Source organism: Enhydra lutris, unplaced genomic scaffold, assembly GCF_002288905.1.
Source record: "Enhydra lutris kenyoni isolate GAN:26980312 unplaced genomic scaffold, ASM228890v2 scaffoldscaffold12, whole genome shotgun sequence".
Classification (NCBI taxonomy): Eukaryota; Metazoa; Chordata; class Mammalia; order Carnivora; family Mustelidae; genus Enhydra; species Enhydra lutris.
In genome coordinates this window covers 26459265-26472889 of record NW_019154096.1, presented here as the reverse complement: position 1 = coordinate 26472889, position 13625 = coordinate 26459265, and the positions used below count along the sequence as shown (strand labels likewise).

Sequence of the window (13625 nt, the reverse complement as noted above, 5' to 3'; positions counted from 1 at the left end):
TGACATGGATGGAACTAGAGGGTATTATGCTTAGCGAACTAAGTCAATCAGAGAAAGACAATTATCATATGATCTCCCTGAAATAAGGAAGTGGAGATGCAACGTGAGGGGTTTGGGGGGGTAGGAAAAGAATAAATGAAACGAGATGGGATCGGGAGGGAGACAAACCATAAGAGACTCTTAATCTCACAAAACAAACTGAGGGTGACTGTGGGGGGAGGGAGAGGGTGGTGGGGTTATGGACATTGGGGAGGATGTGTGTTATGGTGAGTGCTGTGAAGTGTGTAAACCTGGCGATTCATAGACTTGTACACCTGGGGCTAATAATACATTATATGTTTATTAAAAAAAAAAAAAGATACCGGTTTCATTTTCTTTGCATATTACGCAGAAGTGAAGTTTCTGGATGATGTGATAGTTCTGTTTTTAATATCTTGAGGAACCTCCATACTATTTTCCATAGAAGTTGAACCAGTTTACATTCCCACCAACAGTGTAAAAAGTTCCCTTTTCTCCATATGCTCACGTACACTTGTTATCTTTCCTTTTTCTCTTTTTTGTTAAAGATTTTATGTATGTATTTGAGAGAGAGTATGGGAGAGAGCATGGTGGGGGGAGCAGAAAGAGAAGTGGTCAGGGAGCCTGACATGGCACTCAATCCCAGGACTCCAGGATCATGACCTGAGCTGAGCTGAAGGCAGACACTTAGCCAACTCAGCTAACGTTTTTTTTTACGTTTTTTTTAACTATAAAAAAGATTAAAAAAACCCACCACATTTATTTATTTATTTTGAAAGAGAGAGCGAGAGCATGTGAGAGCATGCGAATGCACAGTTGCATTGGGGGAGGGGCAGAGGGAGTAAATCTTCAGGCATACTCCCTACTGGGCATGGAACCTGATGCAGAGCTCAGTTTCATGACCCTGAGATCATGACCAGAGCTGAAACCAAGAGTCTGATTTCCAACCAGCTGAGCCACCCAGGTGCCCCATCTTTTCTCTTTTTGATGATAACCATCTAACAGGTGTGAGGTGGTACCTCCTGTGGTTTTGATTTGCATTTTCCTGATGATTAGTGATGTTGAACACCTTTTCATGTATCCATTCGCTATTTGGATGTGTTCCTTGGAAAAATGTGTATTGAGGTCATTCTGCCCATTTGATTGAATTGGTTTTTGTTTCCATTTTTTTTTTTTTAATTTTTTGGCTTTTAAAGTTTTAATTTTAATTCTAGTGAGTTAACATAACAATGGTATATTGATTTCAGGTATGCAGTATAGTGATTCAGCAATTCCATACATCATCCAGTGCTCATCATGACATTTGCACTCCTTAATAATCCTACCACCTGTTTAACCCCTCTCCCCACCCCCCTGCTCTGTGGTAACAATCAGTTCTCTATATTTAAGAGTCTGGTTTTTTTGTTTGGTTGGTTGGTTCTTTGTAAATAGACTCCTTATGCAATGTGGAACGCAATGTGGGGCTTAAACTCACAAAGCTGAGTTTGAGCTGAGATCAAGAGTCAGGCACTTAACTGACTGAGCCACCCAGATGCTTTAAGAGCCTGTTTTTTTGTCTTTTTTTCCCCTTTGCTTGTTTGTTTTATTTCGTAAATTCCACATATGAGTGAAATCATATGGTGTTTGTCTTTCTCTGACTGACTTATTTTCATTTGGCCTTTTACCTTCTAGATCCATCCACATTGTTGCAAATGACAAAATGTCATTCTTTTTCATGGCTGAGTAGTATTCCTGTCGTGTGTGTGTGTGTGTGTGTGTGTGTGTGTGTGTGTGTGTGTGTATACACACTTCTTTTTCCATTCATCTATTGATGGACACTTGGGTTGCTTCCATGTTTTGGCTTTTACAAATAATGCTGCAATAAACAGGGTGTTTATCTCTTCAAATTAGTGTTTTTGTATTCTTTGGGTAAATGCCCAGTAGTGGAATTAATGGATCATATGGTAATTCTGTTTTTAATATTTTGAGGAGCCTCCATACCATGTTCCATAGTGGCTGCACCAAAAGTTTGCATTCCCACCAACAGTGCACAAATGTTCCTTTTCCTCTATATTCTTGGCAACACTTGTTTCTTCTGTTGTTGATTTTAGCTAGTCTGACAGGAGTGAGGTGATACCTCACTCTGGGTTTTTAAAAAAAAATTTTTTTTAAGATTTTATTTATTTATTTTTTTTAAGATTTTATTTATTTTTTTGACAGAGAGAGATCACAAGTAGGCAGAGAGGCAGGCAGAGAGAGTGGGGGAAGCAGGCTCCCCACCAAGCAGAGAGCCCGATGCTGGGCTTTACCCCAGGACCTGAGACCATGACCCGAGCCGAAGGCAGAGGCCCAACCCACCGAGCCACCCAAGTGTCCTCCTCATTCTGCATTTTCCCGATTAGTGATGTTGAGCACTTTTCCTGTACCTGTAGATCATCTCTATGTCTTCTTTGGAAAAATACCTTTTCAGATCTTCTGCCTATTTTTATTTATTTTTTATTTTTATTTTATTTTTTTAAAGATTTTATTTATTTATTTGACAGAAAGAGATCACAAGTAGGCAGAGAGGCAGGCAGAGAGAGAGGAGGAAGCAGGCTCCCTGCTGAGCAGAGAACCCCATGCGGGGCTCGATCCCAGGACTCTGGGATCATGACCTGAGCCGAAGGCAGAGGCTTTAACCCACTGAGCCACCCAGGCACCCCTCTGCCCATTTTTAAATCAGATTTTTTTTTTTTTTTAATTGTAGGAGCTCTTTAAGTTTGACAAAATACAACAGCTTTTTGTGATAGAAGCCCTCAACAAATTGGGTAGAGAAGGAACTTAACTTCAACTTAAGAAAGGCAGTATATGACAAACCCACAGCTAACATCATACTGAACACTGAAAGGTTGAAATCTTTTCCTTTGTAATGAGGAAGAGGACCCACAGGGCTGCCCACTCTAAACAGTCTTTCACTAAATAGTACTGGGAGTTCCACATAGAGCAATTAGGAAAGACAAATATAAAGCATCCAAATAGGAAAGAAAAAAGGAAAATTATTATCTGGAGATCATATGATCTTATATAATGATAATCCTAAAGACTCAATCAAAAAGCTATGGGAACTGATGAACAAATTCAGCAGAGTTGCAGGAAATAAACTGAATATACAGAATTGATCATACATGTTTCTATACACCAGCAATGAATTACCTGCAAAGGAAATAAATATAATTATTCCATTCATAATAGCATCAAGAACAAGAAAATACATAGGAATAAATTTAACCAAGGTAATAAAAGATCTGTACAATGAAAACTTTGTCTTTGATGAAAGATACGTAAGAAGACACACAAATGAAAAGCTATCCTGTGTTCATGGATCAGAACAATAAATATCATTTAAATGTTTATGCTACCCAAAGCTATCTGTATTTTCCTTGCAATACCTATAAAAATTCCATTCACATTTTTCACAGAAAAAGACGTGCTAAAATTTGTATAGAACTACAAAAGAACCGGAGAAAGAAGAGCTAAGCTCGAAGTATTCCACTTCCTGATATCAAATTACATAGTTATATTAAAACAGTGTGTTCTGTCATTAAAATAGAACATACAGACCAGTGGCAGAAAATGGAGATCCCAGGAAAAAACCCCCACCTATACAGTCAGTTAGCATTTGACAAGGGAGCCAGGAATACTGTATGGGCAAAGGATAGTCTCTTCAATAAATGGTATTGGAAAACTTCATAACCACATACAGAAAATGAAATTGAACCCTTATTTAAATCATTTGCTACATTTAACTCAAAAGTATTAAATACTTTAACATAAGACCTAAAACAATAAAACTTGTAGACATTTCCTTAGAAGGAAACTCAAAGAAGGGAATGTAGAGAAAGAGCTCCTTATCTTTCGTATTGCAATGAATTTTTTTGGTCATGACACCAAAAACACAGCAAGAAAAAAATCAATAAATGGAACCATTTCAAACTGAGAAGCTTCCGCACGGCAAAGGCACCCATCAACAAAATGAAAAGACAACCTACAAAAAAGTATTTGCAAACCATATATTGAATATGGGGTTAATGTCCCTTTTCTTTCTTTCTTGATGAGTCTAGTTAAACATCTGTTTCATCTTTTAAAGAACTAGCTCTTATTATCACCAGTCTTTTCTATTGTCTTTTTATTCCCTGTTTCCTTTTCTTCCACTCTCATCTTTGTTATCTCCTGCCTTTTGCTGTGGGCTTAATTTGTTCTTTTTCTAGTTCCTTGAAGTATTTGAGATCTTATTTTTTTTTTAAAGATTTTTATTTATATATTTGAGATAGAAAGAGAGTGAGAGCGAGAGAGAGCATAAGCAGGGGGAGCAGCGGGTAGAAGGTGAAGCAGACTCCCTGCCAAGCAGGCAGCCCGATGCGGGGCTCGATCCCAGGACTCCAGGATCATCACCTGAGCTGAAGGCAGACCCTTAACCGACTGAGCCACTCAGGTGCCCTGAGATTTTTATTTTTTAAAATATAGATGTTTATTGCTATGAATTTCTCTCTTAGAAATGTTTTTTGCTACATTCTGTAAGGTTTGGTATGTTGTGTTTCCATTTTTGTTTGTTTCAAGACGTTTTTAAATTTTTCTTTTTCTTTGTTGACCCATTGGTTTTTCAGGAGCATGTTGTTTAAACCCCATGCATTTTTTAATTTCCCAGTATTCTTCTTGTAATTGTGAGTTGCTTAGCATTATGGTCAGAAAATATGCTCAATATGATTTCAGTCTTCTTAAATTTATTATGACTTGTGGCCTAATGTGATCTCTCCTGGAGAAGGTTCCATGTGTGCTTGAGAATAATATGTATCCTGCTGCAATTGAATGGAATATTCTGTAAATGTCTTTTAAAATTCATTTTGTTTAAGTCCAGTGTTTCCTCATTTATTTTCTGTCTGGGTGGTGTCCATTGTTCATAGTGGGATGTTCAAATCCCCTACTGTTATTGTATTGCTGTGTATTTTTCCCTTCAGTTCTGTTCACATTTGCTTTATATATTTAGGCACATAACTAGTTAGAAATGAATTGATCTTGTATCATTATATTATTCTCTTCTTTGTCTCATTATGGTTTTTGGCTTAAACTGTATTTCGTTTGGTAGTATAACTATTCTTGCTTTCTTTGGCTCCCATTTTCATAGAATATCTTTTCCCATCAACTTTGCTTCAGTTTGTGTGTGGCCCAAAATCTGAAGTGAACCTCTTGTATGCAATAAAGTTGTGGGGGTTTTTTTGTGGTTTTTTTTTTTGTATTTTGGGGGAGATTTTTTGCCATTTTGTTTCTTTGATTACATTACACTTAAAGTAGTTATTGACAGATATGGGTTTACTATTGCCATTTTGTTTTCTGAGTGTTATCCTTTTCTTTCTCTTGTTCTCTTCCTTTGTGATTTGATCATTTTCTATAGCAGTGTGCTTAGGGTTTTTTTTTCTTTTCACCTTTTGTGTATTTGGTATAGGTTTCTGCTTTGTAAGTACCATGGGACTTACATAACACTCTTAAACAGTGTATTTTAGGCTACTAACAGTTCAACTTCTAATGTATACAAAAGCTCTACATTTATTTGCCCCCAGTGTTTTCTGTTTTTAATATTACAGTCTGTATGTTTTTACATTGTTTATCCAGTTACAGTTTATTGTAATTCTTTTAATACTTTTTTAAAATCTTCATGCTAGAGTTAGAAGTGATTTATCCACCACCATTACAAAATTAGAGCATTCTTTTTTTTCCTTAACATACATTTATTTATTTGTCAGAGAGAGAGAGGGTACTAACAAGTGGAGCAGTAGGCTGGGGGAGAAGCAGGCTCAAGGAGCCCGATGCTGGACTCGATCCCAGAACCCTGGGAACATGACCTGTGCTGAAAGCAGACACTTAACTGAGCCACACAGGTGTCCCCCCAAATTAGAGCATTCTGAAATTAACTATACATTTACCTTCACCAGTGAGTTTTACATTTTTGTTTTCCTGATACTGGTGTCTTTTGGTTTTAGGTTCAGGAATTACGTTCTTTTTTTTTTTTTTTTTTTTTTTTTTAAGTAAGTTCATTTATTTAAGTAATCTCTACATCCAATATGTGATTCAAACTTAGGACCCCAAGATCAAGAGCCACATGCTGTATTGACTGAGTCAGCCTGGCTCTTCAGGCTCAGGAATTACCTTTAAAATTTCTTGTAAGATTGATCTAGTGTTGATGAATTCCTTCAGCTTTTTGTTTTCCTGGAAAACTCTGAAGTGTCTTAATATGTGCTGCTTTGAATTCATTTTGTTTAGAACTCTTGGACCTTCCTGCATCTGCATGTCTGTTTCTTTCCCCAGATTAGGAATGTTTTCAGTCATCAATTCTTTGAATAAGTGTTCTCCCTCTTTCTCTCATTTCTTTCTCCTTCTGGGACCCCAGTGATGCACATTTTGGTCCATTTGATGCTGTAAATCCCTTAAGCTATCGTCATTCTTTTTCATTCTCTTTTCTTTTTGTTCCTCTAATTAGGGAGTTTCCTTAATTTTGCTGCCAAAAAAAATTTGGCTTTTTATTTAACAAGACTTGTTGAGCCTGGAATTTCATAGAACTTCAAGAAGTCATCTTACGATAGATTGTTATTATGGATGGTCTATAATTAACTAGGTGAAAAAGAGAGGGAGTTCCTAACATAAAGGACAGCTGTTGGGGTGCAAATTAGGTTTTATTAATCACCTCTTGAGAGAAAGTGTGCCAGACACTAATTTATTTACAGAATCTTTCTGCCTGCTGCCTTTTCCAGGGTCTGGCTACAGTTAGCATTCATTCAAAGCCTTTGTAAGATTTCTAATATCAGGGCCCACAGGGATTCACTGTCATTTGCATTCACTTGGCCCCAAGATATTATAGCCTTGATTTTCTTCAGGCATTATACCAAAATTAAACCATAGAACTGGTTTCAGGACCAGCAGTTTTATTGAAGAGAACTGTCTTGACATCATGAAGTTCAAGAATGTTTTAAGTAAATGATTGAATGCAACTATTATAATTCTCTTAGTAAATCTTTTCTCCAGGCTAACCATTTCAATCCTACAGTTTGCTGTATATCTTAGCTTCTAAGCCTTTGTTACCTTAGATGCTGTATTCTAAACCCTTTATAGTTTGCTAGCTTTCCTTTGAATATAACCACTCAGGGGCACCTTGGTGGCTTAGTCATTAAGGGTCTGCCTTTGGCTCAGGTCATGATCCCAGGGTCCTGGGATTGAGCCTCACACCTGGCTCCCTGCTCAGAGGGAAGCCTGCTTCTCCCTCTCCAACTCCCCCTGCTTGTGTTCCCTCTTTCGCTTTGTCGCTCTCTGTAAAATAAATAAATAAAATCTTAAAAAAAAGAAAAGAATATAACCACTTAGAAGGAGGCAGCTTTATATCATTTAATATGGTGCGGTCTCCAATATACATTGCTAAGTGAAAAAAAGTAAAATATGTACTGCACAGTATGTCTATATTAAACTTTAATATTGGGAATGCAAAAAGTCTATTACGTTCTTTGGCCTGTTGTTTTAAACTAAAACTAATAATATTCAGCAACATAATTTAGGGACTTGTAACAACCCAGGAATCTGATGAGTCTGAAAATTACTGACTTTTAACGTGTTGTCTTTCTATCTTTATCTTGTATAGGATTGACTTAACTTTTTAGTTCAGAAAAACATCTTCTGCGGTAGCTATAGCTTATATCCTAAACATTGCAAACTGAATGTTTTTATTGCTGTTGTTCAAAAGAACAAGAATACAGATGTGCTAAATAAAGTTTTTTCTTCTGTAGCCAGTATTATCCAGCAAGTAGTTGTAATATAATAAAAAATGCCTTTGAGTTAAGACTCCTAGCTGAGTTTCAAAGCTGCTAAAGGGTTGAAAAGCTCCTTAGTGTATTTGCCATGTGCCAAATATTTTGATAAAATCTCTGAAGTCAGCACTCAGATTTTAATGCAAATTAGCACTGAAAGATTTCCTGTCATGTATAGTTACAAATTAGCAGTCCTTTCATAGTCACTGAATGTACATCTGGTAGTGGGATTAAGACCACCACAATAGCTGTTGTCAGTGACCTCAAAATGACCAATTAGCCAGGACTGGCAGTTACGGTGTTAGTTGTACTAATATGGCAAATTAAAAACATTTTTTCATAATATTAGCAAATGACTTTTAGACATTGAACTATTAGATATTTAGATCGTATTGCCTTGACACATTTCCCACCAGTTATTTATAAGATATTATTTATTTTTACCACCTCAATATCTAGAATTCAGGTACAAGAGAAATCTTTGCACCAGAATACTATGTAGTCAGTATTCTGGTAAAAAAGATTTCTCTCATTCTTATATTTAGAAAAGAATATTATATAGAAGGTATAGTGTTTTGTATGTTCCATGCACAGAATCACAACTTGGATGCCAGGTTAAAAAATGGGCATATTGGGGCGCCTGGGTGGCTCAGTGGGTTAAAGCCTCTGCCTTCGGCTCAGGTCATGATCTCAGGGTCCTGGGGTCGAGCCCCGCATCGGGCTTTCTGCTCGGTGGGGAGCCTGCTTCTTCCTCTCTCTCTGCCTGCCTCTCTGCCTACTTGTGATCTCTGTCTGTCAAATAAATAAAATCTTTTAAAAAAATGGGGATATTAATATTATACTCTTTTAGTAAAATGTGTACCATATTTTATTTTGTTACTATCCAAATATTGTGTTCTTCCCAGCTCTGCTTTTTCCTAAATATGGTGTTTGTAAAATATTAATCTAATAGTCAAATGTAAAAGTCTTCTTGCTTCAGATTTGTTAACCGTTTGCATGATATATAATTTTATTTTTTAATACTATTAATGTATTTTGTGTTTGAAAGACTATTACCTATTTAAACCTATGAATTTCTGATTCCGTTTTGTTTTGGGATTTAAGAAATTGCATCAAAGTAAAAACTATAAAATCAGTCCCTTTTTAAAAATTTGGTATTTAAGAATCTATAGGCTACCCTGTTCTTGTATAACACTTCTCAGTTTTGTTTTTTTAAATGATTTAAGAAATTAGGAAATTACTTGCAGAAAATTCTGAACAAAAGTTACACAAGCATTGCCTCAACTGGAGTATGAATAGTATATTGGAGGGGAAAGGTTCATAAGTTTTTGAAATTCAAGTTTATATCTAATATAAAAAAATACAGTTATGGAAAAAAAGATGTAATAATATATCTCCAGAAACAAGATAGAAAACAAATGAAAATGAGAATTGCTTAATACAGTAATACTCTGTATTTCTAATTTTAGGTGATGGAATATGAGAATAGGATTAGAGCATATTCTACACCAGACAAAATATTCCGATATTTTGCCACCTTGAAAGTAATCAATGAACCTGGTGAATCTGAAGTGTTCATGACTCCACAAGATTTTGTGCGATCCATAACACCAAATGAAAAACAACCAGAACGTAAGTGCTAAAGTGAAAATTGAGATTATGAGATTAGTTTTGTTATACTCTGTTTTGTTTCTTTCTTTGTATTGCCCAGCCATTGTAGTTACATGCAGTAATTATACTCATTGTGTAGGGACTGAATATCAGGCACTATTCCAGTGTTTAGGAGTACAAAGGAGGAGCCAACAGTCAATGAGCCTATCCTCAACCAGAGTATTGGGTTGAGGAGATTGTACCCAGGTGTTATCTACTAGAGAAATTTAAAAACATATACTTGTTGCCACTGGGCCAAGGGAGCACAGATGGGACAAGCTCCACACAGACCAAAAAGTCTGGAAGGGAGGAGACTGAGAAGGAAGACATTTCAAGGAATAGGAGCTTTGAAGGACCACTGCACACACCTACCTGGAAATCCAGAGTACGCCCAGGGCCAGGGATGTTTGGAAAAGACTTGAGTGGGTTTGTACCACTTGTTGATCTTTGTGTTCCATGTGAGGAGGTAGTGAAAGTTAAAGCAGAGTCGTAGGAGGTCTAGCTAAAAATCAAAGGAGGTTCCCAGCTCAGAGCCAGTCTGCAAATGTTAGGAGATATTGGGGTGTTTTTTTGTTTTGTTTTGTTTCGTTTTCATTCTTTTTTGTCTCCAGTATTTAAAGAAGTCTCTGCCATGTCACTTGCTGACTGTGTGGATAATAGAATAGAAATTTCAGTAGTGGCACATGACAGAGAACACAATCTTTGCAAAAATATTTTGGAAAAAAATTACTGAACATTGATGACTGTAGTCCTTAACAAGGTATATAAATCAAACAATGGGAAATAGGGAGAATTGGTTTTAATGATCACATTGTAATATTCAAATGTCCAGTTTTAATAAATTGTATGACATACCAATAATCAGGAATAAATGACCCATCAACAGAAAGAAAAAGAAATTAACAGAAACTATCCCCGAGGAAGCCCAAGCATTGCATTAACTAATCAAAGACTTAAAATCAACTGCCTTAAATATGCCCAAAAACTAGATGAAACCGTTGACAGAGAACTGTAGGAAACAAGGTAAACAATGTGTTTAATAGAGAATACCCATTAAGGAATAGAAATCATAAAACAGGACCAAATAAGAATTCTTGAGCTTGAAAAGTATAGTAGCTGGAAAAAAAAAAAAGAAAAGAAAAGTATAGTAGCTGAAATAGAAGAATTCACTGGAACCGTTCAATAGTAGATTTTGAACAGGGAGATAGATTAATCACAGAACTTAGATTAATTGATAACTGTCCAGTCAGAGGAGCAGAATTCAAAAAGAATGAATAAAAATGAACATAACCTAAGATACATAAGATACACCATCAAGTATACCAACAGATGTTTAATGGGAGTCTAAGAAAGAGAAATTAAGACATTTCCAGATAATCAAAAGTGGAGAAAGTTTCTTGCTTGTGGTTCTTCCATACAAGAAATGCTAAATAGAGTTCTTTAGGCTAAAATGAAAGGATGCTAGATAGTAACTTGATGCCATACAAAGAAATTAAAAAATAATAAAGACCATGCGGCTCCTAGATGGCCCAGTGGGTTAAAGCCTCTGCCTTTGGCTTAGGGCATGATCCCAGGATCCTGGGATCGAACCCTGCATCCGGCTCTCTGCTCAGCAGGGAGCCTGCTTCGCCCTCTTTCTCTGCCTGCCTCTCTGCCTACTTGTGATCTCTCTCTGTCAAATAAATAAATAATATCTTTTAAAAAAAAGATAATAATAAAGACCAGTAAAAAAAAGATAATAATAAAGACCAGTAAAGGTAACTATGCAAGGAAATATAAAAGCCAATATTGCTTTATTTTTTGTTTGTAACTCCCTTTGGCTTCATTTATGATTTAAAACACAAATTCATAAAATAACAGTTATAAGTATATTAATGTTGAAGCAAACTACATTGTTTTCAATTTAAGATGTTGGTTATAATCCCCAAGTTAATCACTAAGAAAATAACTTTGAAATATACAGATAAGGAAATGAGGAGGAAATAGGAATGGTACACTAGAAAAAAATTAAACACAAGAGGGCAAGATTGGAGGATTCAAGGGACAAAAAATATGTAAGACATACAGAAAACAAATTACAACATGGCCAAAGCAGATCCTTTCTTATCAGCAGTCACTTTCAAATGAGTTAAACTCACCAGTTAAAAAGAGAGTGAAAGGGGAAGAAATATGATCCAACTTTTTGTCTACAGGAGACTTACTTTAGATCCAGAGACACAAGTATGTTGAAAATGAAAGTGTACAAATAGTAACCAAAAGAGAGCTGAGGTGATTTTACTAATATCAGAAAAAATAGATTTTTCTAAGAAATTGTTACACAAGACCAAGCCATTGTATATGGATAAAAGGGCCAGTTCATCAAGAAGATATAACCACCATAAATACATACCAAATGACAGACCCCCAAAGTATACGAAGGAAACATTGACAGAATTGAAGTGAGAAATGGTTCTTCAATAATAGTTGGGAGATGGGTGCCTGGGTGGCTCAGTTGGTTAAGCATCCAACTGCTTTTGGCTTAGGTCATGATCTCATGGGTGATGAGATGGAACCCTGCATCAGGCTTTGTGCTCAGCAGGAAGTCTGTTTGAGGTTCTCTCCTCTCCCTCTGTGCCTCCCCCCTGCTCTCCTCTCACTCTCTCTCAAATAAATCATATTTAATGCTAAAAACGGTTAAATAATAATAATAATAGTTGGGTGACTTCAGTACTGCCATTTCAATAATGGATAGAACATTTAGACAGAAGGTTAGTGAAGAAAGAGGACTTAATGCTATCAACCAGTTAGACCAAAGATATTTACAGAACATTCCACTCAAGAGCAGCAGAATTAATAGTCTTCTCAAGTGCAAATCAAATAGTCTCCAGAACAGACCATATAAACCATATGTTAGGTAATAAAATGAATCTTAAATTTTAAAAGATTAAAATCATACCAAGTATCTGTTCTGATTACAATAGAATGAAACTATCCATCAATAACAGAAGGATAACTAAAAAATGACAAATATGTGGAAAGTAAATCACCAATGGTTTGGAGAAGAAATCACAAGAGAAGTTAGAAAATACTTTGAGATAAATGAAAGACAAAACAGAATTTACCAAAATGTATGCAGTGCTCCAAAAGCAGTGCTTAGAGGGAAACTTAAAAATATAAACACCAAAATTTAAACAGAAGAAAGATCTCATATCAGTTTCCTAAAAACTGGTGTTCGAATTAGAAAAGCAAACAAAACAAAAACCAAAGGTAGTAAAATAAGGAAATAATGAAAGTTAATACAGCAATAAATGAAATGGAAAATAGAAAAACAAAAGAGAGAATCAATAAAGCAAAAAAGTTCATTCTTTGAAAAGAACAGCAAAAATGAGAAACCTTTAGCTAGACCAGGACAAAAGAAAGAGAAGCAAAATAACTAAAATCAGAAATGCAAGTGAGGACATTGCTACCTACTTACAGAAATGAAAAGGATTATAAGAGAATACTATGAAGAATTTTATACCAACAAACTAGATTATACCTAGATAAATATGGAGAGAGTACTAGAAGCATACAACCTATCAGAACTCTTTTTTTTTTTTTTTTAAGATTTTTATTTGTTTATTTGACAGAGATCACAGGTAGGCAGAGAGGCAGGCAGAGAGAGGAAGGGAGCAGGCTCCCTGCTGAGTAGAGAGCCTGATGCGGGGCTTGATCCTAGGACCCTGGGATCATGACCTGAGCCGAAGGCAGAGGCTTTAACCCATTGAGCCACCCAGGAGCCCCTCTTTTTTTTTTTTTTTTTTTAATTTATTAGAGAGCACATGCATTCTCTCACAAGCGGGGGTGGAGGGATGGGGGGCAGAGGAAGAGGGAGAAGCAGACTCTCTGTTCAGCAGGGAGTCCCATACATGACTCCATCCCAGGACCCTGGGATTATGACCTAATCTGAAGGTAGATGCCTAACCTACTGAGCCATCCAGGTGCCCCCAAACTACCAGAACTCTTCCAATTCAACAAAAAGATAACTCAGTTAACAAATGGGCAAAGGACTTGAATAAACATTTCTCCAAATAAATATGCAAAGGGCCAGTAAGCACATGAAAACATGCTTAATTTATCAATCATGAGGGAAAAACAAATCAAAACCTTGATATAGGGGCACCTGGGTAGCTC

General features: G+C 36.2%; 1 protein-coding gene across 2 annotated transcripts in view; it reads left to right on the top strand.

Moving 5' to 3' along the window:
- The window catches only part of LOC111144955 (mitochondrial calcium uptake 1), a 245703-nt gene that overhangs the window by 77744 nt on the left and 154334 nt on the right, over positions 1-13625 (top strand). For both annotated transcript variants that reach the window (XM_022499577.1, XM_022499576.1), the window contains exon 4: positions 9293-9455. In XM_022499577.1, coding sequence (XP_022355285.1) covers positions 9293-9455 — 163 coding nt within the window. The remainder of the gene's footprint in view (positions 1-9292; positions 9456-13625) is intronic.